The sequence below is a fragment of the Elaeis guineensis genome, chromosome 4, assembly GCF_000442705.2.
Source record: "Elaeis guineensis isolate ETL-2024a chromosome 4, EG11, whole genome shotgun sequence".
NCBI classification, from domain to species: domain Eukaryota; kingdom Viridiplantae; phylum Streptophyta; class Magnoliopsida; order Arecales; family Arecaceae; genus Elaeis; species Elaeis guineensis.
Genome location: NC_025996.2, coordinates 4,325,219 through 4,350,776, shown reverse-complemented (window position 1 = coordinate 4,350,776; position 25,558 = coordinate 4,325,219). Strand labels below are relative to the sequence as shown.

Genomic DNA, 25,558 nt, shown 5'->3' with positions numbered 1-25,558 from the left:
GAGCAAGTAAAAAAAAAAAAAAAGGAGAAGAAATGATGTTTTAGGACCGATAATTAGAAAAAGGATAAAACATGATTTGTTCTCAGAACTCAGAACTCCCTTGCATTAATGTAGTATAGATCAAAATTAAATAAATCTATATTTTAAAAATATTATATTATAATTATAATATATTATTATATTATCATTGATGGCGTGCGTGAGATAAACTTGGACAAAGAAAACATGGACATCTTTTTAAGAGCGTTGTCGGCTCCTAAGTTCAGTGTGAGACTATGCTCTTGTACCCAATCCTAATTTGGCAGCGTAAATATATGCTGCTCGCAAGGGTATTTCCGCAAACCAACTCCGCAGTACGAATCCATGCCCCTTCTCCACGGCTTCCCCCTTTGTACCTTTCATCCCCCTCCCCCCCTCCTTCTGGCTTCTACCGACCCCTTCGGCTTCGCTCGTCGGCAGCCCAGAAACCCCGCAAGAATCGAAGTAGATCGAAGAATTTCTCGCTTGATTGCGTCGCCAATTTGGTTCTCCTGGGGTTTTGATCCATCGATCTCACTCTGTTGCGCCTTCGCGATCCCTCTTGCGCTGCTTGGAGTTCGATCTTCGATCTTCTCTCTTTTGGGTGTTCGTGCCGCATCGGTATGGATTCGTTCTTCTCTCCAGCGCTATAATTTGTTGTTATTTTCTGACGGGATGATGTTATTGTCCTCGTTGGGGGAGTGGATTGTAGCTGTGATCTAGGGTCCATGCTTGCCCCTGAAAGCTTTGCTGGGTTTTCCGGTCCTAAATTTCTAGCTTTGTCTGGATTTGAGCGGGATTAGGTGGTACCTTTTAGAAAAATGGATGTTTGCTCTCGTAACGTACTTTTTGAGACCAGGCTTGCTGGAATTTACACTCGGTTACCTAATTTTTTTCACCTTTCTTTCGTTCTGGCTGTGTTTCTTGCTGCAGTGCCCTTATTTTTCAGATAATTATGTTGCATTCTAAATTTCTTTTACCGATCCACTTCACTGTGAGCTTAGTCTAGCATAAGCAATTGCGTGGACAAGGAATATATTAGATCTGATCATAAACTTTCAACATACAAATTGTATTGTATATTTTGATGGGTAGATTAAAAGACTATCTTTTTCCCCATTATGTTCAGGTCTAACTTGATCGGTTCTTAGATACCAGATGATTGCCACTAATGGCTCCAAGTGTGGTAATGTTCTGATATAAGATGCCTTGGATGAGCTGGGTTAGTTGTCATTATGCAATTATTGTTTATTGCTTGATTGGTTGATTCTGAGGAAAAAAAAAAGGATAGCTATAGTTGTTTCATGGCTGGCCACTCATTAGCCCATCAGGATCATAATCTAGTTGTTCCAGACCATTCTCTTGTCATTGGCCAGGAGTTCCCGGATGTGGAAGCCTGCAGAAGAACACTTAAAGATATTGCTATTGCTTTACATTTTGATCTTCGGATAGTGAAATCTGATAGGAGCCGATTCATAGCCAAGTGCTCCAAGGAAGGATGCCCTTGGCGAGTTCATGTGGCAAAGTGTCCTGGTGTCGCTACTTTCTCAATCAGGACCTTGCATGGGGAGCATACGTGTGAAGGAGTTCGCGGTCTTCATCACCAGCAAGCCACCGTGGGTTGGGTTGCCAGATCCGTGGAGGCCCGACTAAGAGATAATCCACAATACAAACCAAAGGAGATATTGCAAGATATCCGTGAACAGCATGGGGTTGCTGTGTCTTACATGCAAGCTTGGCGTGGGAAAGAGCGAAGCATGGCTGCAGTTCATGGCACTCTTGAGGATGGATATCGCTTTCTTCCAGCATACTGTGAACAAATAAAGAGAACAAATCCTGGGAGCATTGCATTAGTTTATGCAACCGGTCCAGAAAACAGTTTCCATCGTCTGTTTACCTCCTACCGTGCATCAATCTATGGTTTTCTGCATGCTTGCCGACCACTATTGGAACTTGATAGGGTTCATCTTAAAGGAAAATACCTTGGAAGTTTGCTTTGTGCCTCAGCTGTTGATGCTGATGACACACTATATCCATTGGCATTTGCTATTGTGGATGCAGAGAGCGACGAAAATTGGATGTGGTTTCTATCAGAATTGCGGAAGCTCCTTGGAGTTAATACAGACAAGATGCCTGTATTAACAATATTGTCCGAGAGACAGAAAGGCATTGTGGAAGCAGTTGAAACCCATTTCCCCACTGCTTTTCATGGATTCTGCCTGCGTTATGTAAGTGAGAGCTTCCGTGATGAGTTCAAAAATTCAAAATTAGTCAACCTCTTTTGGAATGCTGTTTATGCTCTCACTGCAGCTGAATTTGAGGCAAAGGTAGCTGAGATGATGGAAGTTCAAGATGTTATGCCTTGGTTCCATCTCTTTCCACCTAATCTCTGGGCTGTTGCATACTTTGAAGGGGTACGTTATGGTCACTTCACTCTCGGAATTACAGAGATATTGTATAATTGGGCCCTTGATGGCCATGAGCTTCCCATCGTGCAAATGATGGAACACATACGCTATCAATTAACTGCTTGGTTTAATGATCGTCGCAATATGGGAATGTCATGTTCCTCTGTTCTTGTTCCCTCTGCTGAGAAGCTTATTTCAGAAGCTATTGCTGATTCACGTTGTTATCAAGTCCTGCGTGCAAATAAAGTGGAGTTTGAGATTGTATCATCTGAAAGAACAAATATTGTTGATATACAGAGCCGGTGTTGCTCATGTCGTCGGTGGCAAATCTATGGTATCCCATGCGCGCATGCGGCTGCTGCACTTCTATCTTGTGGTGAAGATGTCCGGCTCTATGCTCAAGAGTGTTTCAGCATTAGGAAATACAGAGAGGCCTATTCACAAATGATATATCCCATTCCAGATAGAAATCTTTGGAAGGAATCAGGTGAGGGAACAGAAGGTGGATGTAACAAAGCAGATATTATTATACGCCCTCCTAAGATTCGTCGGCCACCCGGCCGGCCCAAAAAGAAGGTTCTTCGGATAGAAAGTTTAAAACGCCCAAAGCGAGTTGTTCAGTGCGGCCGATGTCATCTTCTGGGGCATTCTCAAAAGAAATGCACATTGCAAATCTGACACTTTTGGACATTTTCTTCTTCAATCAAAATCTTTGTTATATTCTTATATATGCGAGGAAGTAGAATTAGTGTTGTATCATGCAATAGAAGTTTGTTCTAATTTTTCTTATCATTGCCATATGCTCTTTATTTGATTAAAGCTGAGGATGCTGCTCCTTTATGATAGCCTGTTATTGATTTGCTTTATAAATATTCACTGAAATCTCAAATCCATGCTTTTTTGTATTTCGTTATGTTACAATTCCTTTTGCTAAACTAGAGTCAAAGAAGTATGCGATCAGAGGGATGGACAAGGAAGCAGGTCATATGCCCTCTTTGGGTGGCAGTCTGAGGCTTGGCAAATTTTGGTGGAGTCTCTTTCCTGTATAAATTTTATATTTCTTTATTCAGGAAACTTTCTTAACTTAAAATAAATTATTTACTATAAATGGTGAATACTTTCTTCTTTCTTTATGACTAATGATAGTATATCTACCAAAAAAGGGACTTCTATATGAGGCCATATATATACTTATATTATATGGAGGATCAAAGGAAATCACACAACTAGGATGATCTGCAAGAAATTTTGAGGAGAGCTTTGTCCTGAAACTTTGTGTAAGAGAGTTCAGTACTTGTTGAATGTTGGACATTCTTGGTTCCAGGTTCCAAGGAAAATGATATTGGAATTTGCAACAGATGATGGTTTTGGCAAATGATGGCTATTACAGTAGCAAAATACCACCTAATAAACTTTATAATTTCTTGGATTATAACTTTTCAGTTCCTGGGATTAGGAGGATTTGCAGTTCTGGTGATGCCTTCAATCACATAAGTGTATTCGTCATCTAATTATTGAACTGGTTTGGATGACTATTTGGACCAGTCAACTGTCCTCGATGTGAACTCTAGGTTGGTTTGTTGATGAGGACATTGTTAAAGTATCTTTGAAATTTGAAGTGAAAATCTCATCCCAAGTTTCAGATCTTTAGTATAATTGGGTCGATCACTTTCTGAGAGTGATGGCAGAGTAAAAAGGCATCCTGATCCTATAATTGCCCATGCATTGGCTTTTCATTATCCAATTCCAGCCTACTTTATAGGGAAGAGAAATGTCTTCCATCAAGGAAGTCAGGGTAAGGTCTAGATGTGGCAGGTCTAGAGAATTTGAATGGAAACCAACTTCTGTTCATGTCTCTGCTCAAATACTCCTAATTATGCTTGCTTCAAGTCTTTAAAATCACATTCAAATGCTTCACCTTGAATAGAAGGATGGTTAAATGTTCAGTTAGCATTCCAAATGTGATGAGGAATTTAGAGTATCGATTATGGTAGGATGTGCAACCTAATTAACGCAGAGTCTGAAAGGTGAGGCTGGAACTCATAAAATTGAATGGCCAGAATAGGAAGAAGTTATGTTGCTGGCAGGTGTGCTGTGAAAATACAAATCAAGGAAATATTGCAATGTTTGTAGATTTACAAGCTCCCATGCGTGTTAGCCCCTGATTTTCTACCTAGGATACCTTTTTCTGCATGTTAAGAATGATGATGGTGGTGTGACACAGAGTGCTTTTTGCTGCATGTTAAGAATGATAATGGTGGTACTGATGCACACGGAGATACTATTCATGAAAGCACGTGCTTGAAAGGGTTAAAAAAAACATTTTTATTTTTCTATTTCATAATGGAGATTATGTCATTATATGTTGGAAGACTGTGCAAAGAACTGAGCTGAGATCCAAAAACTTGCAGAATCACCTTCTTACTGTTTTTCCTATTTCTTGCTTTTTCTCGAGATTATCTTAGAAATTGAGCTGAGATCCAAAAAACTTTGTCTAACACCTTTCTCACAGTGTTTCCTATTTTTGCATTTTTCCCTTAATTATCAACCAAGGGACTGGATTGTTTGTGGTCTCTGTATGAGAGAAGAGAGGGTGACATGGAGATGAGGAAGAAACCCTTCTTAACTGGAATTTCATTCCCTGAGCAGTATATATCTATCTAGACTGACAAAACACATATGATGATTTATGGTCATGGGCTCCAAAACAGTTATTTTGATTACCTTCTGGTTTATCCAAGGCAAAATGAGTCCGCTTTGTTCAAAGCACGTGATCTTGAAACCAAACAGGTTTGAAGGGTATGGATGAGACCAAAACCCTAGTTATGAACTTATGTCATGCTGATCTAAAGTGCTAGGATTTTAGTTGCCATCCATAATTCCAAGTTTCTGTAGATATTGTTGCTTAATTCATTTCGTACTCTTGTGATGTAACAATAATCACAAGAGCATAAAGAATATCATTAATTTGTTATATGATCTATTTCCATAATATACATATTGGTAAAAGTATATCGAGAGGTTTGTTGCATGCAATTGTATTTAAACTCACGTGACACATCTTTTTGATTAATTTTTATGCCCTCTTTTTTACACTTTAAAGGTGAAATACTGCTTTTGGCAATTTCAGTCCACTTTAACCATCAATAGCTTACAAAGTGGACTAATAACTCACCTTAGCCAAAACCAGGGTGTGTTTATAGCCAAAACTCTATGGTGTCTGTCGGGTTGTCTGGGTGCTCTGATTTACAGTGTCAATGCTTAGTACACATTGTTGGTTGGGCAACCTTGACAACAACATTATCGTGCAACATTGCTATCTTGCTGGAATTTTATTTATGCATGGAGAAAAAGAAGATATAATGAAGAGGTTTATATGTCAATAAGAAAGTGGGTTTTGAAGTTGATTGTTTTGGAGCACCGAGAAAGTTCTTAAGTTTCAAAATAATTAGTAATGGTGAAAGCAATTAATGAATTTGATAAATTTTAGCTTTATTGATATTTTATTTTAAGATGATGTCTACAAGTATTATTTTTAAGGTCAGAGGGAAAGAGGTTGAACCATGGTTATGAAACCAGAGAGCTTTGTACCTGAGTAAAGTAATTCAGGTGAGTTCCCGAGATTGGGCAAGTCCCTAACTATTTTTTATTTATGTTGCATTCTCTTTTTATCAACAAATCAACTTCTTTTTCTGTCTATAGTTTCTTCTTTATTCTCTTTTCACTCTCTTGTCGATTTCTTGCTGCGTCACTCTTTATTCTGAATTTTGAATTTATTTTTGTGATTGATGTTGTTGGCTTTGTTGCTTGCATGATAATAACAGGAAATTTTACCATGCATATGTTAAACTTGTGTGTCTAATGCTTTTTCTTGTGTGTGTGTGTATGCGCGTGCGCACGTGCGCCAGGGGAAGTAGTCACAGCGTTCTTTTTCATATTGAGTCTGGGTAAAATATCCTGGAATCTTGGAGCAACATGGGATTACTTGGAAGTACCTCAAAACTTGGAACTTTGTCCAACTGCAGGTTCATAAATGATTGGCACGGTGGTCTATCCTTTTTCTGTGATTTATGGGTATAAAGATGAGAACTAGACGAATATGAGGGGAAACGGAAGCACTTTTAAGTATTTGGTAATTGGGTCTGGTGAAGGGAAACCTAAAAGATTTGTATGCTATACGGTATCCTTAATTTCGGTTTTGTTGCTGTTTGAGTTGGTCCATGGTGTAACTTCAGTCATAGCTTTGGCATGAGGCCTCTTTTAATTGAACCTGGATCGTTCGTTTTCATTCCTGCAATATTTTTCCTATTTTTCCTTTATCCAATAGAGCTCATTATAAATATTAACAAAGTAACTTCATTGCCAGAGAAAACCACCATCCAGGTTTTTTCAGAACATTCTTATTGAAGATAACAGACACTTTTGTATTCTATGAGACTGACTTGGACCTTCTTAGAATCTTTTTCAAAAACATGCATTCACATATCATAAGCTTACAAAGAATGAGAATGCCTCTACATTTTTTTTATTGTTAGATTCAAAGGTTTAAGGGAAAATCTTGCCTCCATACATCCGGTGCATCCATGACTATTGTAGGGGGAAGTTGAAACCATTAGTCTGTATGAAGAAGCGGCTGTTGGCATGGAAGAAATTGTCTACAATCATACTTGAGTTGGTCAGTGTTCCTAGTTAGATGCTTGAAACCGTAAGATGATTTTATTGTTTCTCCTACGGGATGCACTTTCCCATGTTCATGTTCCTGCTTGCATAGTTGCAGGTGCTGGGATTTGGGTTGCTGGTGTCCAACAGCTAGTGATGTGTGATATTTCACATATATCATCTCGATGAAAGTTTATTTGTTTTCTGATAACAAAGCATATTTTTATTTTCACTATGCTATGGTTCTTTCCTTCTATTTCTCTATTGCTGCATACTACAAGCTCTCCTTTATCATTCATTAGACTTTTCTTAGTCCACAAATGATGGTGAACATGCTTGTTATTGGTTAGTCTTGCATCTCCTCACAATTCTGCAACCAGATGTCACTGTGCATCATATTTCATGAACCAAATGAACTGAGCTCTCAGTTCATTTTATTCAGATAAAGCTTTGATTTTGAAAGAGGTGCTCTACATTTTGGGTATTTCCAAGTGCAGAATTTTAAGCTGCCTTTTCTGTTGTTTTGTAAGTCAAATTTCAGGATGAGCAAGTTGTAGTTGAATCTCTTCATCTCTGTTTCTTTCAGGTATTAACCTCTTCGAACATCCAAAATGATGACAGGCTTTGGTGCAAAGGTAACGTTGGTCTATTGTGACCTGGGTGTCATGGGCTTGAAATATAGAAACAGTTGTCGGCGTGTAGGACATCTAACCCTCCCTAGATGTCACAATGGCAGGAGTTTTGTACACTAATGCCCTTGTTTATCTCAAACATCCAAACTCTGTTTTACTTGATAGATATTGTATGCCTTTGTGGGTAATTTTTAGGATATGTATCACAAATTTACCTTAAGTATCCTATTTTATAAAATCAAAAATGCTTTGATACATTTGGATATGTTTGATATACCTTCAACATACTCAAAAATGGAGGAAGGACTTATTTAATTTATTATATTTTTATGTTTGCTAATATTTTGATGGTAAATGGTTTTTTCAGAAGAAAAAAAAAATGGTCTCTCATCAGTTTCATTTAAAGAAGCAAAATTGTTACATCTGGTCCCGGATAGGGATGAAAACACAAAATAAAAATTACAACAAGAGATGAAGAAGGGGTGTGAGGAGGGGATGGATGGAAGAGGGATTAGAGCTGTCCAATTCTTTATCCGAAAGGTTATCAGAACCTAAAGTTTCACCTCTTCCTTGGCTACGTAGATCGTGCTCAAAATAAATGCCCATCACCAGACCCTTTCCAAGTGCAACTTATTCTTTACCCAGGCCAGCGGCCTGCTGGCCCCCTTGCCCCGGTCCACCATGGACCGGGTGGTCCACGGCGCGGCCTGTGGACCACGTTGGCATTTTCCACGCATTTCTCGCGGTCCACGGTACTATTCCGTGGACCGGAGCGCGATCCAACGGCCCAGGTGGCTCCCGGTCTTGATCCGACGGTCTGAGATGCTGATTTGGTTTGTTTAGAACTCTTAAATCTAATTAGATTAGGTTTAAACTCTGTTTAAGCCTTTAAAAAGGCCTGTGACGAAACAGAGGAGTGTGTGGTTCGTTTTCTCGCCGCCGTACGAACCCGAGAAGAGAGAGAGGGGCGAGAGCGCTGTGAGAGAAGGAGCAGGAGGCTCCTGGACAGCGGTCGCCAGGCTCTTCAGGGGTTCAGGGGGGTCTCCAAGAGAGAGAGAGCTTTTGTGAGGGGAACTTCAGATGAGAGAGAATTGGGTGTACAAGGATTGAGGGTGAGGTCTCCTCTTGTAAAATTTTCTTTTCATAGTGAAGTTTGCATGCCCCGTAGAGGCAAGCCCTTTTGTGGCTGATCCACGTATTTTGATTGTTTTTCCTTTTGTTTTGTTTCTTCTTTCTTCCTGCTGCATCGCGTGGTACTGGAAAGATCTTGGGAGGTGGTGTCCTGGCCAGACATCCACCCAACAAGTGGTATCAGAGCAAGGCGGTACAAGGACGCAGATTGCAGTGGTGGTGAGCAAGACTGAAGATGGAGAAAACAGGAACAATCAAGATGGAGATCAACAAGTTCGATGGTAAGAGCAATTTCTCCTTGTGGCAGGCAAGGGTGAAGGACGTGCTCATCCAACAAGGGTTGATCGAAGCTCTCTTGTGCGATGAGAAGCCGACCACCATGGAGGTGCGGGATTGGAAACGGCTACAGATGCAGGCGGTGAGTACCATCCACATGTACCTGGTGGATGAGGTGGTAATCCATGTGCTGAGCGAGACTTCCCCGACGGTGCTGTGGTCGAAGCTCGAGGAGTTGTACATGGTGAAGTCTCTCACCAACACTCTTTTCCTCTGGAGGCAATTTTACCAACTGCGGATGACTGAGGGACAGAGCGTGCAGGAGCATTTGAGCCACTTCTAGAAGATCCTCACCGACCTTCTCAGCGTTGGCGAGAACGTTGAGGAGAAGACCAGGGCGCTGGTTTTGCTGGCGTCGCTTCCCTCTTCGTATGAGTCCTTGGTGACTGCTCTTCTAGTGGGGAAGAGCACTATCAAGATGGACGAGGTCACCGCGGCGATACTCCAGAATGAGGTTCTCAGGCGGGAGAATCCAGCTTCGAGCTCAGGTGGCAGTAGCTCAGCTTTGGTGGCTTCTGGAGGAGCAGGAGGTGGTAGACGGAGCGACAGGAGATCGCAACGAGGGCGGTCCAAGTCCAGGAGGGACTTGAGCAAAATCAGGTGTTACCGGTGTGAGGAGTTGGGGCATCTAGCTAGAGATTGCCCTCAACTGAAAAATCGGACGGTGGCTGCTGTAGCGACGGCCGACAGCGATTCAGATGGAGATGTCCTGGAGATATCTGACGAGATATCTACTTCTTCCCAGCAGTGGATATTAGATTCTGCATGCCCCTATCATGTATGTTGCAGAGAGGAGCAGTTTGACTCTCTGGAGAACAGTGAGAGCACTGTATATCTGCCGGATGGATCGAGCTGTGCGATCAGAGGCATTGGGACGGTCAGCTGGAGGACACATGATGGTGCAGTGAGGAGATTGGGGGAGGTCCGATACATACCTGATTTCAGGCGGAATCTTATCTCACTTAGCAGACTGGATTCGAGAGGCTACAGGACGGTAGCTGGTGGAGGAATCCTGAGGGTGCTACGCGGCGATAGGATTGTGCTGGAGGGGAAGAAGGGGAGCAGAGGACATTATTACCTGGCAGGGAGCCCAGTGCGAGGTGGAGCTTCGGAAGCCAGGTGGAGCCCAGAGCGAGGTGGAGCTCCAGGAGGCGGATCGGGCACGAGACAAAGGACTCGGGAGGACGAGAGGCGACGTCACAAGGTAAGATTCCTATTGCCGCAGGATGATGCCCCGAGCAGATCTCAGGTCAGGAGGAGCACAGCATACGACGGAGATGGGATCGAGCAGCCTGGCTCGACTCCCATGTTTGTCCATCCATGATCAGCAGGCGATTGCCCCAGGACATGAGGGCGAGGAGATCCAAAAGCTCTCGGAGTTTGGAGGAGGTCGAATATCGAGTCGAGATGGAGATTGTTAGAATTTGACGCCTCGAGATTTAGCCCACATTGAGCCCACAGCGAGGTTCACGGCGAAAAACGGAGTCCAACGAGACCAAGATCAGCTAAATCGGAGCTCGGATGGAGGAGATACGAGCTTTTGAAATCGGTACGAGAATCGAGGCGGTGGAGGACCGCCGGCGACCGGCGGCGGGCGGCAGCGGTGCGGCCGCAGGCGGCGGCGCGCGGGACGCGCGACCCAGGCGCGCGCGGCGGGCCGGCCCAGGCCAGCGGCCTGCTGGCCCCCTTGCCCCGGTCCACCATGGATCGGGTGGTCCACGGCGCGGCCTGTAGACCGCGTGGGCGTTTCCCACGCATTTCTCGCGGTCCATGGCACTATTCCGTGGACCGGAGCGCGATCCAACGGCCCAGGTGGCTCTCGGTCTTGATCCGACGGTCTGAGATGCTGATTTGGCTTGTTTAGGACTCTTAAACCTAATTAGATTAGGTTTAAACTCTGTTTATGCCTTTAAAAAGGCCTGTGACGAAACAGAGGAGTGTGTGGTTCATTTTCTCACCGCCGTACGAACCCAAGAAGAGAGAGGGGGGCGAGAGCGCTGTGAAAGAAGGAGCAGAAGACTCCTGGACAGCGGTCGCCAGGCTCTTCAGAGGTTCAGGGGGGTCTCTAAGAGAGAGAGAGCTTTTGTGAGGGGAACTTCAGATGAGAGAGAATTGGGTGTACAAGGGTTGAGGGTGAGGTCTCCTCTTGTAAAATTTTCTTTTCATAGTGAAGTTTGCATGCCCCGTGGAGGCGAGCCCTTTTGTGACTGATCCACGTATTTTGATTATTTTTCTTTTTGTTTTGTTTCTTCTTTCTTCCTGCTGCATCGCGTGGTACTGAAAAGATCTTGGAAGGTGGTGTCCTGACCAGACATCCATCCAATAGATATGAATAAGATAGTCATAATGTATCCTATTTGTGAGATTCAGTGTCATCGTCATCTCATTTCTATGCCCATGCTTCACCATTAAGCATTATAAAGGGGGAAAAAATGGCAAAAAGGCGGAGTAGGAAGGAGAGGAGCATGAATGTTAAACAGACCGGCTTGCCAGTCTTAAACAGCCCTTGACGGAGGAACAGAACCGTGGACCCTTGTAACGGTTTCCGAGCATCCATGCGTTTCCAATCGGAAAGTGAAATGTTTTAAGCGGTTCTTCTTCCTACGAGAATTACTCCTTGGTTGGAAGAGAAGGATAAGAAAGAAAAGGAAAGAGTGAAAGAAAAAGTTATAATTTTTTTTGATTGAATATTTTTTTTATAAAAAAAATAAAAAAAATAAAGAAAAATGAAGAGAATATAAATTTCATCAAATTTATAATTTTTTTTCTTCCAAATGAAGTGGAATTGAAGAGAAAGAAATTGAGAATTAATGAATTTTTTTATAATTTTTATATTATCTTTTAATGATAAAGAATAAAATTAATATTATATTTCAATTCTAAGACTTATTTCAAACATCCCACCTATCCTATCCAATTGAGACTCCTATGGAGAGAAAAATCAACGAAAACAAAAAAAAATAGAAAAAAATAAAAAATAAATTTTTTTCTTGATTCCTTTCTCGAGTTTATTGAGTTTCTCTCAAGGATATAATAGTAAAACAAGATTGTAATATTTTTTTTCTTTTTCTTTCTTCTTTACTTCCAATCAAAAAGAGAAGAAATTACTTCCTTTTCTTTCTTTAAAGCTTCCGGTCAAGGAGAAAGAGATATACTTACTTTCTTTTCTTTTCTCTCCTTACTAATATTTTATTTTTCTTTTTTTTCTTCTCCAAATTTCCAATCAAGACGTTAAGGTTGCTTGACGGAAGGGGGAGGCCACCGCTCTTAATAGTTGGCTGGTCATGGGACAAAAACAATCTCTATATCCCATACCATCTCATATCGAACGGCATGAAATATATCGTATCATACCGATGCCATACTCATACATCGAATAGATTCATATCGATATAGATATATCATATTATATGGTGTACCAATATTATAATGAAATTTTATCAATGTGAAGTCTAATATCGAGGTGATGAACCTTAATCTATATCAATTGAACTATCTAGCTAGGTAATGGAGACAGCACGTTCATTTCCCTGATCAACTCTTCCTTCTCTCACGTGCGTCTTTTGATGTAGAGTAATGCTATGGGGCCCCATTATGTGCGTACGAACAATTTGTCCATCATGTAGCGGTCAAGAAGTGAGGAGGCTCATGAAGTTTGTTGCCAAATATAAAAGATTGGTCGGTCTACAGAATTGTCAAGTTACTAGTGATGAGCTCTACAAATTTTTCATATGCACATAACATGCGCCCAGAAGAATTTTCTTTTATATTGCAGATGCTAGGAAATAGCAATAGCTTTATATTACCAACTACTAAGATGTATAAATATTTAATTTCATAATTAATGACAAGATTAAATATTGGAGTGAGTGGGCCTTATTAATATCTGTTGGGATATACCGACTGACCTCTGTACGCCGACTTACCCTCGGACCGGTCCGACCGACGTCCGACTCTACCAACCGGACCGACGGACAACTCCGATGATGACTGCCGACGATATCCGGCCGAAGATATGTCGGCCGAACAGACTCATACTATTCCCGACCGACCAAGCGGCCGAGCCTAAATCACCGACTCACTATCGGGGGTGGCAGCCGACGTCCGACCTCCGCAAGGCACCAGACCAGCTGACGGTGTCTCCGGATCATCACCCGATGTTCCGGCAGCCGATTGCCGACATATAGTCGACCAGCCCACCCAAACGCCGTACGACCGCTATGGACAGTTGTCCTGTCAAGAACATGCGGTATGGCCGTCCTGAGGCATTGTCCTGCCAAGGATATGGATTAATCCTAATGACTTGACAGCCCACGGTGATTTGACAGCCCCCGACGATTTGACAACTCCCCAGTTATCTGCACCATTAATGATGGGACCATACCGCATCCTACTATAAAACGGGATAAGGCAACAGTCTTAGTAAGTTTTCTCAAGTTTAAGCAAGCTTTCTCAAGCTCTCTGAAGCACTCCTAAGCTCTTGAGCTCTCTCTATCTCTCCCGCTGAGCTCCTGATTTTCACTGTTGCCTAGTCTCCTCTCTGACTTGACTGTCGAAGGGTCCCCGTCGGAGGCATCTCCGATCTGTGAGGACTTTTTCTTGCAGGTGCGTGACACCGACGATCGGGCGATGGGGGGATTGGCCGCAACAGATTTTGGCACGTCAGGTAGGGGGCTTTCGACAGAGGTAAGCCAGTGAGCTCCACAGAGCTTGAAGAAACCTCTCGAGATGACGAAAATCTGGGCTCAGCAATCAAGAGCTATCGGGTCGACGAGGCGCTCTTCCCATCGGGAAGAGGCCCCTCCTTCACCTTCCATGGCGGAACCCAGCTCTCCGTATCCGGTGGTAACTACGGAGGCGCAAATCACGGCGATCGTGCGGCAAATGATCGTTCTGACGGACGCGGTCAAAAACCTTCAACAGCAACCGACTCAGTTGCAGCAACCGCCAGCAGAACAACCGGCGGCGTACCCTATGCCGTCCAGAAGCAGCCGCCAACGTCTGCGTCAACCTCCGTCTCTTCCTCAAGAGCAGCCGTCTTAGCACTCCCACCGAGAAGGGGCAAGGCGGCCACGGTGCGACACCCACCGGTCTCGACGCCCTTCTCCTTCCCAGCTGGAGCGGGAAAGGAAGGAAAAGCGGCCACAGACACTGTCTACCTCACTCTCAAGTTCGTCAGGAGGATCGACCCCTGGGGTTTCACAACACCGACGGTTGAACGACTTCGAACGTAAGTTCGAAGAAATTGACCGTCGGCTTGCCAAACTCCAGACAGATGGTCAGAAGTCTTCGAATCACGTCGACTTTCGGACCACCCAACCTCTCTCCCAATTTATTCTCGACGAACCGATCCCTAGTCGGTTCAAGATGCCCCACGTGAAGCCTTACGATGGCTCCACCGATCCAGTTGACCATCTGGAGAGCTACAAGGCTCTCATGATAATTCAAGGGGCAACCGATGCTCTCCTCTGCATCGACTTCCCCACCATGCTCTGTAAAGTTGCCAGGGTCTGGTACTCCGACCTCTGCTCAGGAAGTATCCACTCCTTCGGGCAACTCGAGCATTCTTTCGTGGCCCATTTCAGCATCAGTCGGAAACCACCACGAACCTCGAACAGCCTTTTCTCCCTCAAACAAGAAGAAAATGAGACGCTCTGACACTTTGAGGCCCGATTTAACGTGGCCACACATGAGGTCCGAGATTTCAACGAGGACATGGCTATCTCGGCCATGAAGAGGGGGCAAAGGGGATTTCGGTTCACGTATTCTTTGGACAAGACCCTCCCCCGGACGTATGCCGAATTGCTGGAGCGCGCGTACAAATACATGCACGCAGATGAAGGAGCTTCTGATCGGTGCCTGGCCGAGGGCACGGGCCAGAAGGAGGAGCGAAAGAAAAATTGGGCTCCTGCTGAACCCAGCAGGCCCCACCGATAGACGGGTCTCACCCCGACGATGGAGTCCGAGACCGATGCATCGCAAGTATGATTCCTGCACCCCTCTCTCTGCTCCTCGTGCGTAGATCCTGATAGCGAAATATCTACGACGGCCTCAACCTCTGAAGGCAAAAGGGTCTCGACCAACGTGGCTCGATCGCCGAATCTACGGCTTAATCATCGATCGCCGAATCGATGGCTCGATCGCTGATCGTCGAATCTACGGCTCGATCGTCGATCGCCGAACCAACGGCCTCGACCTCTGAAGGCAAAAGGGCCTCGACCAACGCAGCTCGACCACCGAATCTACGGCTTGATTGCAGATCGTCGAACTGATGGCTCGACTGCCGAATCTGCGGCTTGATCGCCGATCGTCGAACCAGCGGCTCGACCGTCGAATCTATGGCTCGATCGTCGAATCTATGTCGAATCTACGTCTCCTTCACCGAATCTACGGCTCCATCACCGAATCTAAAATGGCCTCGGCCTATGAAGGCAAAGGGCATCGACCAACGTGGCTGGCTAACTTGCCAACTTAGCTTCGACTAAGAAGAACAAAACGTCAAGACAACCGCGGTCGCACTCGTGACATACCGACTTGGTCACGATCGATCGGAGGATATTCGGCTTGCCACCGTTTATCATACGTCCCGACGTGCTACGCCCGATCAGAGGTCGGACAATGGATATTCGACTTGTCATCGTTATCCTATCCGAATACGTCGGACATTACTCGGCTATCGGACTCTACGGAATGATCGCATCGACGAGCTACGTTTGGTGATTGACCGACACTCGGCCTGACGTACACGCCCGACCAAGGTCCGGGCGGCGGACACTCGACCTTCGGATCCTACGCTATTTGTATGATGGTTGGGACGTCGGCCTGCGATCGAGGCTTGCACTGCCCTTGGCACGGCGCACGCTACTGACTACTTTGATCGGCTATGATCCTATCGAACATCCTAACGAGGTATGTCGGAGCTACGACCTATACTCTCAGGGATGGCTCGACAAATCAAACATATTAAACCACATGCGGGGAAAAGTGTGAAAAGTCTTTGATTTTATTAAGTTGAAATGACTTACAAAGTTGGGCCGAAGTCCGATCACGGATATCAAAGACAAAACAAAAGCAAAAGTATGCAAAGATAACTGGACGGACACTCTGACTATTCGTCGGAGTCGACTTCTTACATCGGGGAGAGTTCGGGAGCAACCGACGTGCCCGCTCGAGTTGGGGATGGACCGGAGGTTGGAGCCGCCTCACCTTCGGTAATTCATCCCGTCGACAGTGGGTCGGCCTCCTCCTCTGCTGCTAGGTCCTCCGACCCTGGAGGGACGATGCCGCTCAGGTCAAGCTCCGAGTGCAGACTCTGAATCGCATCTCGGGCATCCTCGTACCCCACCCGATAGGAGGCGAAGCCGCTCTCGAGAAGCTCCTCCCGATACTTGTCCGAGCCATGGAAGTCCTCCACCGCCCGACTCAGCACCACCTTGGCCGACTTCGCCTCCGCCTTCGCTATGTCAGTATCAGCTTGGGCAGAGGACAAGTTCTCCTCGACCTTAGTCAGGCTCTCCAGGCTAACCCGAAGCTGATCACGCTCGGCCTCGAGCTCCCTGACGCAGCCATCCCGCTCATACCGCAGTCGGTGAATGGAGCGGGTCTTGCACTGGATCTGCTCGTGAGCCGACTGAAGTTCGGCCTCCGAGGTGGCTAGGCCGTTGGTGAGTCGGGAGATCTCCTCCTCGAGCCTAGCCTCACGGTAAACCGACAACTTCAGCTGGTCCACCAGCATCGCCTTCTCAGTTTCGACAGTTTCGGCCTGACTCTTCCAGGCCACCCGGACGTCGCCGAACCTTCGGTACCCGACCTCTAGCTCGGACATGCTGTAGATCAGCTGCAAATAGAAGGCCGGTCGTCAGAAAAATGAAATGATAAAAATAACTATGAAGGGGAAAGGAAAAGAAGAAGAGCTCACCTGGATCATGATCGGGCAAAAGAAAGAAAGCATGTCGGACACCGGTCGGTCCTTCAAGAGCTCCTGGTCGGCCGGGAGAATGGTTGCCTGACACAACCTCCTAGCCAAATTATGGTTGGCCAGGGCCGACGCTCCTTTGGGAACCTGAACGTCGGACGACGCGATGCGGCCCGCCAACCTTGTGTCATCCGCCGGCGCCATCGGTGCCTTCCCCCGGTCGGTCGCCCAGGCTCGGAGGTCGGAGAGAGATGGGAAGCTCGAGCTCGACCGGGTCCCTCACGAGGGTGTGACGGGGGCCACCGTGGGTCGTTTGAGCTCACGTACTTTGGCTCAAACCTCTTCCGTGGGTGGGGGAGCTGACACTCCTTCGGCTGCTTCCTCAGCTGCCCCTTCCTCGGACGGTGCCTTGGGTGGCACCGCCGATGCTGACAGGGCGATGACCAGCTCGTAGTCCGACGCACATTCGGTGTCGGGCTGCGCTGCCACCGTCGCAATATCGGTCGGCGATGATATTTGAGGCCTCTTGGGAGGCCGCGAAGGTCCGACCCAGGCACCGGTCTCTTCCTCACTGCATGTTGTTGAATGTCGGTATCTGTCAGCCTCACTCTCGATGGCATGCCTGCAATTTCAACAAAGGATTAGCACAAGTCTGAAGACAGATAAAAAAGATAAAAAACGGCCGACAGATCGAACTATACCTAGATAGAAAATCGAACTCAGGTCAGCGTCATACAGAGCTTGCTCGGTGATGAGCTCCCTCTGCTTCGGCACCGACACATCCTTCAGTCGATGAAAATCCTCTCAGTCTCCAGCCTCCACCCGATTGTTTTCGTTCGGTTGAGTCCGAGGGTCACCCCAGTGGAAAGGAAACCCCCAAGGTAGCGAAGAGAAAGTAAAAAAAAATTGGTTCTTCCATCCGTGGATCGACGATGGAAGACCGGTAATGAACGAAAGACCCTTTTGGAGATTGAAGAACCACCACCCTCAGACTTCCGGATGGGGTCGGAGGATGAAGAATGCCCGGAAGAGAGAGATACGAGGATAGGTCGGCAAAAGCTGACACAACAGAGCAAAACTGATTATCAACCGAACTGAGTTCGGCGCCAGTTGCATCGGGCAAAGCCCGTAATAATCCAAGACGTTCCGGACGAACTTTGGAATCGGGAAGCGAAGACCTGTCCGAAGGTCCTCGACATAAAAGGCCACCTGGCCTGGAGGCGGGTTGTTAACCCGACCCTCAGCTCCAGGGGCGAAGAGTTCGAACTGCTCCGAGATACCGTACTGCTCCCTGAGCCGTTCGACGTTTGCCTCCGAAAGTGAAGATACCTCCACCTCAGGGGTCGATCGAAAATCGTCGGTCAGGTTCCCCGACTGACTTCCTCATGGAGAGGTTCTAGCCATAGCGCTAGCCCCAAAAAGGAGAACACAGAGAAAAATGCCAAAGGAAAAGGGATGCAAGGAGACAAGAATGGAAAGAACTTCGGAAAGAGCTTTCAAAGGAAGAGGACGGAAGCAACTATCTGGAACTGGGGGACAATTCGACAGGGCCTCAGCGCCAGGAGCAGATTTGCAGCAGAAAGTAAAGTTTTGGATGTAAGTGGCCGCATATATATAAGGCTCTTCGACGGTCGAGATGCAAGCACGCCGAATGAGGGTTTCCCGAATGTCGACACGTGGCAGCGCCTGGGCCCTTCCTCGGACTGACGGTTTGACGCACTTGTCCCCAAATCGATCCACATCACCTCCATCCACGTGAACGGTTCCGGCCCAATAGCCCCTTAACACGTGGCAGAAAAACCACGTCTCAGAATTAATTAACCAATGGTGGTTTGCATTCCCAAGGAGATGGCGGTTCACATTTCCAAGGGGACGGCGGTTCATGTTCCCAAGGAGACGGCGGTTCGTGTTCCCAATGGGACGTCTGACACCGGATCGTTCGTTGGTACGGTCGTCAGAGTAGAAGCATGACGTGATGGAAACCACTCCTTTCATCCGAAGTCGTCGCCCACGTGGAAACGCAGTCCAACACGACATCTGACTCAGGAGTGGGGGAGGGGGGCAACTGTTGGGATATACCGACTGACCTCTATATGCCGACTTACCCTCGGACCGGTCCGACCGACGCCCGACTCTTCCGATCAGACCGATAGACGACTCCGACGATGACTGCCGACGATGATTGCCGATGATGATTACCGATGATATCCGACCGAAGATATGTCGGTCGAACAGACTCATATTGTTCCCGACCGGCCAAACGGTCGAGCCCAAATCATCGACTCACTATTGGGGGTGGCAGCCGACGCCCGACCTCCGCAAGGCACCAGACTAGCCGACAGTGTCTCCGGGTCATCACCCGATGTCCCGGCAGCCGATTACCGACATATAGTCGGCCAGTCCACCCAAACGCCATACGATCGCTATGGGCAGTTGTCCTGTCAGGGACATGCGGTATGGCCGTCCTGGGACATTGTCTTGCCAAGGACATGGATTAATCCCAATGACTTAACAGCTCACGGCGATTTGACAGTCTCCGATGATTTGACAACTCTCCAGTTGTCTGCATCATTAATGACGGGACCATACTGCATCCTACTATAAAACGGGGTAAGGCAACAGTCTTGGTAAGTTTTCTCAAGTTTAAGCAAGCTTTCTCAAGCTCTCTGAAGCGCCTCTAAGCTCTTGAGCTCTCTCTCTCTCCCGCTGAGCCCCTGATTTTTCACTGTTGTCTAGTCTCCTCTCTGACTTGACCATCGGAGGGTCTCCGTCGGAGGCATCTCCGGTCTGTAAGGACTTTTCTTGCAGATGCGTGACACCGGCGATCGGGCGACGGGGGGATTGGCCGCAACAATATCCATTTAAGAAAAGAGAGAAAATACATATCAATGGGATTGCTTTGATGTTGTTGGTGGTGCCTGGACTTGCTAAATTGTTTGGGGTTTCCTGCTTCTTTTCCTTGCTTTTTTTTTTTTTTTTAATTTTTAATTTTTTTTTATCTATTTCATATCCAATGAAATGCATGATAGGCCCTCTAACCTTTATTTAAAAGAATACATTCCTTCTCTTCTCACAAAATGACTCTCTCTCTCTCTCTCACACACACACACACACAGTTGGGATGTTTGCCTCTGCTTCGATCATGATTGGATGGATGGAGGACAATGCCATTGCTCTTGTGACCTAGCCATACCCACCTCTAACTTTCCTCCGCTAAGTCATACAATAGAGGAGTGAAATCCAGCATGAAGATGAACACTTATATTTCAAGCCTATGAGTATCTTATTCTTAAAAATATATCCATTAAAAATTCTGCAAATCATCTTAAAGAATATTTCAAGAGAAAGCTACCTATTTAAATGACTCATGGTGCTTCCGTCCACGTGACTAATAATGCTGGTCACGAACTTAACGGTTCAAAAAGCTTAAGCTGTTAGGTGGCAGACCAACTCATGCTAATAAATCCCTGTAGTATCACTTTTTAATAGTGGATGTGGAGCTATGATACAAAGCCATATTCTATTTTTCCGATCGTGGGGCATTACACTATCTTTTGGTGCACAGTCCCTATCAATCTCTACCAAAATAAAAATTTTTGTTATTAATTTTTTTATCAGTTTTTTTTTTAAAAAGATCTTCGATACATCGCGAGCGGTGTAGAAAATTTGACATAGAACGCACCACTTTATGTGATTGGTCCACGTAGCCACTGCTTTTTAATATACATTTAATATCTACAGTTTCATTCTTTCTTTTCGAAATTTTGTATGGCAAAAATATTCTTAATATTTAAAAAAAAATTATGACATCGTGTAACATATTATGACTCTCTATACATAGGATATCATAATATGATCCAAAAAATTATGACATCCTATGACATATTATGATATGCTGTATCAAATTATGACTTTCTGAATGCAGAATGTCATAATATGATTCAGGATGTCATAATATGACATAAGACGTTATAAAATAGAAGGAGCATTTTTGTTCAACCACTTTCTAACACACATTTAATGCTTGTAGTTCTATTTTTTTATTTAAAAATTTTGAATGATAAAAATATTTTTGTTCTTTGAAAAAAATTATGATATTCTATGATATATTATGATATCCTGTGTCAAAATTATGATTTCCTACACGCAAGATGTCATAATATAAACATAAGATGTCATATTTTTTAAAAGAGCAAAGATATTTTCATCATTCAAAATTTTTATAAGAAAGAACGATGGATATTAAATGCACGTTAAAAAAGTGATGGGTATATGGATCAATTACATAAGATAATATACTTTATATCAAATTTTTTATGTTCTCCGTGGTGCATTTTTTTTTTTTTTTGATTATAAGGCGGCGAGATCACACAACCATTTGGCTTTGACCGTTGTGTCTCTTTTTTTTTTTTTTTTTTTTTTTTCGGAGTCGGAGGAGGAGCAACTCCATTGGTAGCTGAAAGGCCAAGTAAAATATCCCAGCAGAGAAGGAAAGTGATGGGACGTAGAGATTTTCATCAAAATAAAAGATTACAAGTGGAGTACTCTCGCTGCATGGGAAGGTTGAGAAAAGAAATTCTTGCCTTGCAAAGTTAAAAGAAAATTTATAATTTTCTGATTTAGCAATATTTGTACTTTGAATTGTTTTTATGAAATATCTGTTTCTTATTTTTTTATTTTAATAAACAAAAGAAGTAACTGCTTCATAGGTGATATTTCAGTGTAATTGTAACATAGGAGTACACTCTGATAACAAGCATAAAACATAGAAGATAAATACATGAACTGTACATCCCATAACTAAGAGGAGATACGGTAAAACGAGTAAACAGACATCTCACTAAAAGATTGACGGCATCCATCCAACGGTGACAACATCCTATTTATTAATAATTAGATTAAGAAGTGCTTGTTTAAGCTGTACCTCTGCTACAGCGTGGGCCCTTGTTTGATAAGTTTAGACCGCAGAAGATTTATGACCGCAGTCCACGATAAAAGTATTCAAGTTTTTTGGTAGTTAATAAAAGCAATGATGTGGGAACGTGGAATCTAGCTCTTGCTGATATAGATGAGAACAAAAATCATATGATTTTTGTTCTATAGAGGACTCCACAAGATGGAGCATTTAAATAGTAATAGCAACCTATAACCAGTCAAGTGATCAATGAGGAGATTAGATGCTTTAGTGCCTTTTCAATGATTTATTGCTGGACATTTTATGTCTACTCTCTTATCTAGTTTTGAGTTTTTTTTTTTTTTTTTTTTTAAATCATTATTATTATTATTGTTGTTGTTATTGGGTAAATTAGAGTATTCATACCATACAACTATGAATATAATCTAAAAAAATTTAAAAAAAAATATTCAAAAAGGACATCAATAAAACAGATACATCAGTCCAGCTATATCCTCCAGAGTGATTGGCAATATAATGAGCAATCCAATCGGAGGCGCTGTTCGTCTCGTGATAAACACATCTAATGATGGCTACAAGGAAAATGATATTGAAAATTGCAACAATGATTGTTCCAGCAAATGATGGCTATTACAATAGCAAAATACCACCTAATAAGCTTTATAATTTCCTGGATTATAACTTCTCAGTTCCTGGGATTAGGAGGATTTCCAGTTCTGTGATGCCCTCAATCAAATAAGCGCATTCTTCATCTAATTAGTGAACTGGTTTGGATGACTCTTTGGACCAGTCAACTGTCCTTGATGTCAACTCTAGGTTGGGTTGTTGATGAGGACATTGTTGAAGTATCTTTAAAATTTGAAGTGAAAATCTCATCCCAAGTTTCAGATCTTTAGTATAATTGGGTTGATCACTTTCCCAGAGTGATGGCAGAGTGAAAAGGCATCCTCATCCCAACAAGAAAGAGCATTTGACTATCCTATGCTATTATTGCCTGTGCATTGGGCAAGAGAAATGTCTTCCACCAAGGAAGTCAGGGCAAGGTCTAGATGTGGCAGGTCTATAGAATTTGAATGGAAACCAGCTTCTTCTATTCATGTCTCTGCTCAAATACTCCTAAGTATGCTTGCTCCAAGTCTTTAAAATCACATTCAAATGCTTCACCTTGAATAGAAGGATAGTTAAATGTTCAGAAAAAATCAAATATGAGTATGAATATAATCCAAAAAATCAGAAAAAAAATGTTTAAAAAGGATACCGGCAAAACAGACACATCAGTCCAATTGTCTCCTCCAGAATGATTGACAATATAACTAGCACCCAGTCGATGGCATTGTTTGCCTTGTGACAAATGTGTTTAAGGTCCATGGAGGCTCACCCTACCGACAAACTCCAAATATCTCAGACCAGTGGGTTAGAGGCTATAGCTACCTTCCTTCCCTTTGCCTCTGAATCCAATCCACCTCCGCTCAAATGATGACACATCCACTATCTCGATGGTCTGGGATAAAGCCCTTCGAGCATGAACCTTGCTGACTGCCATTTTACCTCAAAGACACGTATGTTCTAGACCAGCCATAACTTATACAGGTTCTATCTCGCCAAAAAAAAAATATATGCAAATTAGAAAATGTTGGCTTTTGTTAAGCACGCAAGAAAAGTATACAAGGCTCCAGAATGGATTGCATCTTTCATACGAAAGAAGGATTACCTTTCCTTCACTCAAATTCATTGTTGGACCATCCATGGATTGCTTTGAAATATGTGAGGTAGATAAATGTAGTTTGGATCGTTTTAAAACCTATGTGATTGGTGATCCAATGGTGGACTCGAACGAAGGGGACCTTCCTTTCCATGAAAGATACAAACCTCTCCCATTAGACCTCTAAATATTGGTTTAGCGGATAGAAATTGTGTTTTTCATGCAAAAAATAGATTCAACTTTCTTCGCACGAATTCATCATTGAATTGCATAATAGTCATTTTGAGATCTATACAATCAAATAAACAAAAAAATTTAGAATGTTCTAAAATTTGTATGGAAATGGCCGGCATTGCGAAACAACGTTAATGCATCTTTCGTGGGTAAGATGCAACTTAAATCCTAATTTGGTAATATACTAGTAAACCAACTCCAGCATATGACCTCAAATTTATGAGTTGGATTAATACTGACAGCTATAATAAAAATTATTTTCTCTATAATCTGGACTTTCGATTTTTAATATTAAAAGAATGATTATCGTGGAAGCCATTCAACCTTTTAAGTATGGAAAAATAACATTGCTTTCCCCATTGCTATTTATTTAATTAAATATTATATTTTTTAGACCGCTTAATTAAATTTGAAAGAAAACTGATAGACAAAAAATAATCTTTTATTTGGAGAAACGGTTACAAACAAAAATAATAATTGCTATTTGTTACGTGATGGACTTGTAATATGTAAACAACCTGTTATAATGACTATTATTAACATACCGGGTTAGGGAGACTCAGTTGCAGTGATGATTATAATATTATAGCAGCTGTTATTTAAACCTCGCCCAACGACCTCTTGAGGCCACTTCTCCAGGCGCGCTGCTGTCCATAATTGCGATTGTGATAGGGCATTTTTTTATAAAAATGGAGGGAGGCTAGGAAAAGAAGAGAATGGGACACCTTTACCCTTTCATCAAAGGCACGGTGAGGATGATCGTGATGAAACACGTAGGAGAGGAAGGATGTCGTGGCAACCGTTGATCCACAATCTCCCCCAGATCTGACTGAATGAATAACCGTCCGCAACTAGTTGGACAGTTTATCCCCAACGTCACTTCACTGGGCAATTCAATGATTAAGGTCATTAGGTGATTGCTGTTGAAAATAGAGTTTCTAAGGAATAAAATTTTTAGAAATAATTTTTTTACAAAAAAACTGTTTATTATTTGATAATTATATTTATAAAATATTTTGAAATTTTAATCTGTATTTGATAACTAAAATAAAAAAATATTTTTGATATGATAAAATAATAATAAAAGATATTGCATGATATTGTATGGTGGAAAATAATATAATATAATATAATATTATATTATATTATATATTAAGATATTATTATATTATATAATATTATTATCATATAATGTAACATAATATTGTAATACAATATATTATTATTATACTAATTATAATATAATTTATAATGTAATATAATATTTTAACTCTAATCTAATCTAATAATAGATTAAAATATAATATAATATAATATACTATTATAATTATATTATATTATTATAATATAGATTATATTATATATTTATAATATAAATATTATTAAATTTAATTATTTTATTGTATAATATTGTTATCATATAATGTAATAATATAATATAATATTATAATAATATATTATTATCATGGATTATAATGTAATATAATATAATGGATTATAATCTAATAATAAATTATATTATAATAGATTATATTATATTATTATAATATAATAATATTATATTATTATTAAATATTATTATATCAAATTATTTTTTTTATAATATAA

At 42.9% G+C, this 25,558-nt stretch overlaps 1 protein-coding gene across 1 annotated transcript; it reads left to right on the top strand.

Annotated features, from left to right (window-relative positions):
• The first annotated feature begins 321 nt into the window (after positions 1–321).
• On the top strand, positions 322–3,274 carry LOC105044219 (uncharacterized). The gene is made up of 2 exons (XM_010922045.3): positions 322–639; positions 1,148–3,274. Exon 2 carries the CDS (start codon positions 1,323–1,325, stop codon positions 3,102–3,104), a length of 1,782 nt encoding a protein of 593 aa, XP_010920347.1. The 5' UTR covers positions 322–639; positions 1,148–1,322; the 3' UTR covers positions 3,105–3,274.
• Positions 3,275–25,558: the final 22,284 nt, after the last annotated feature.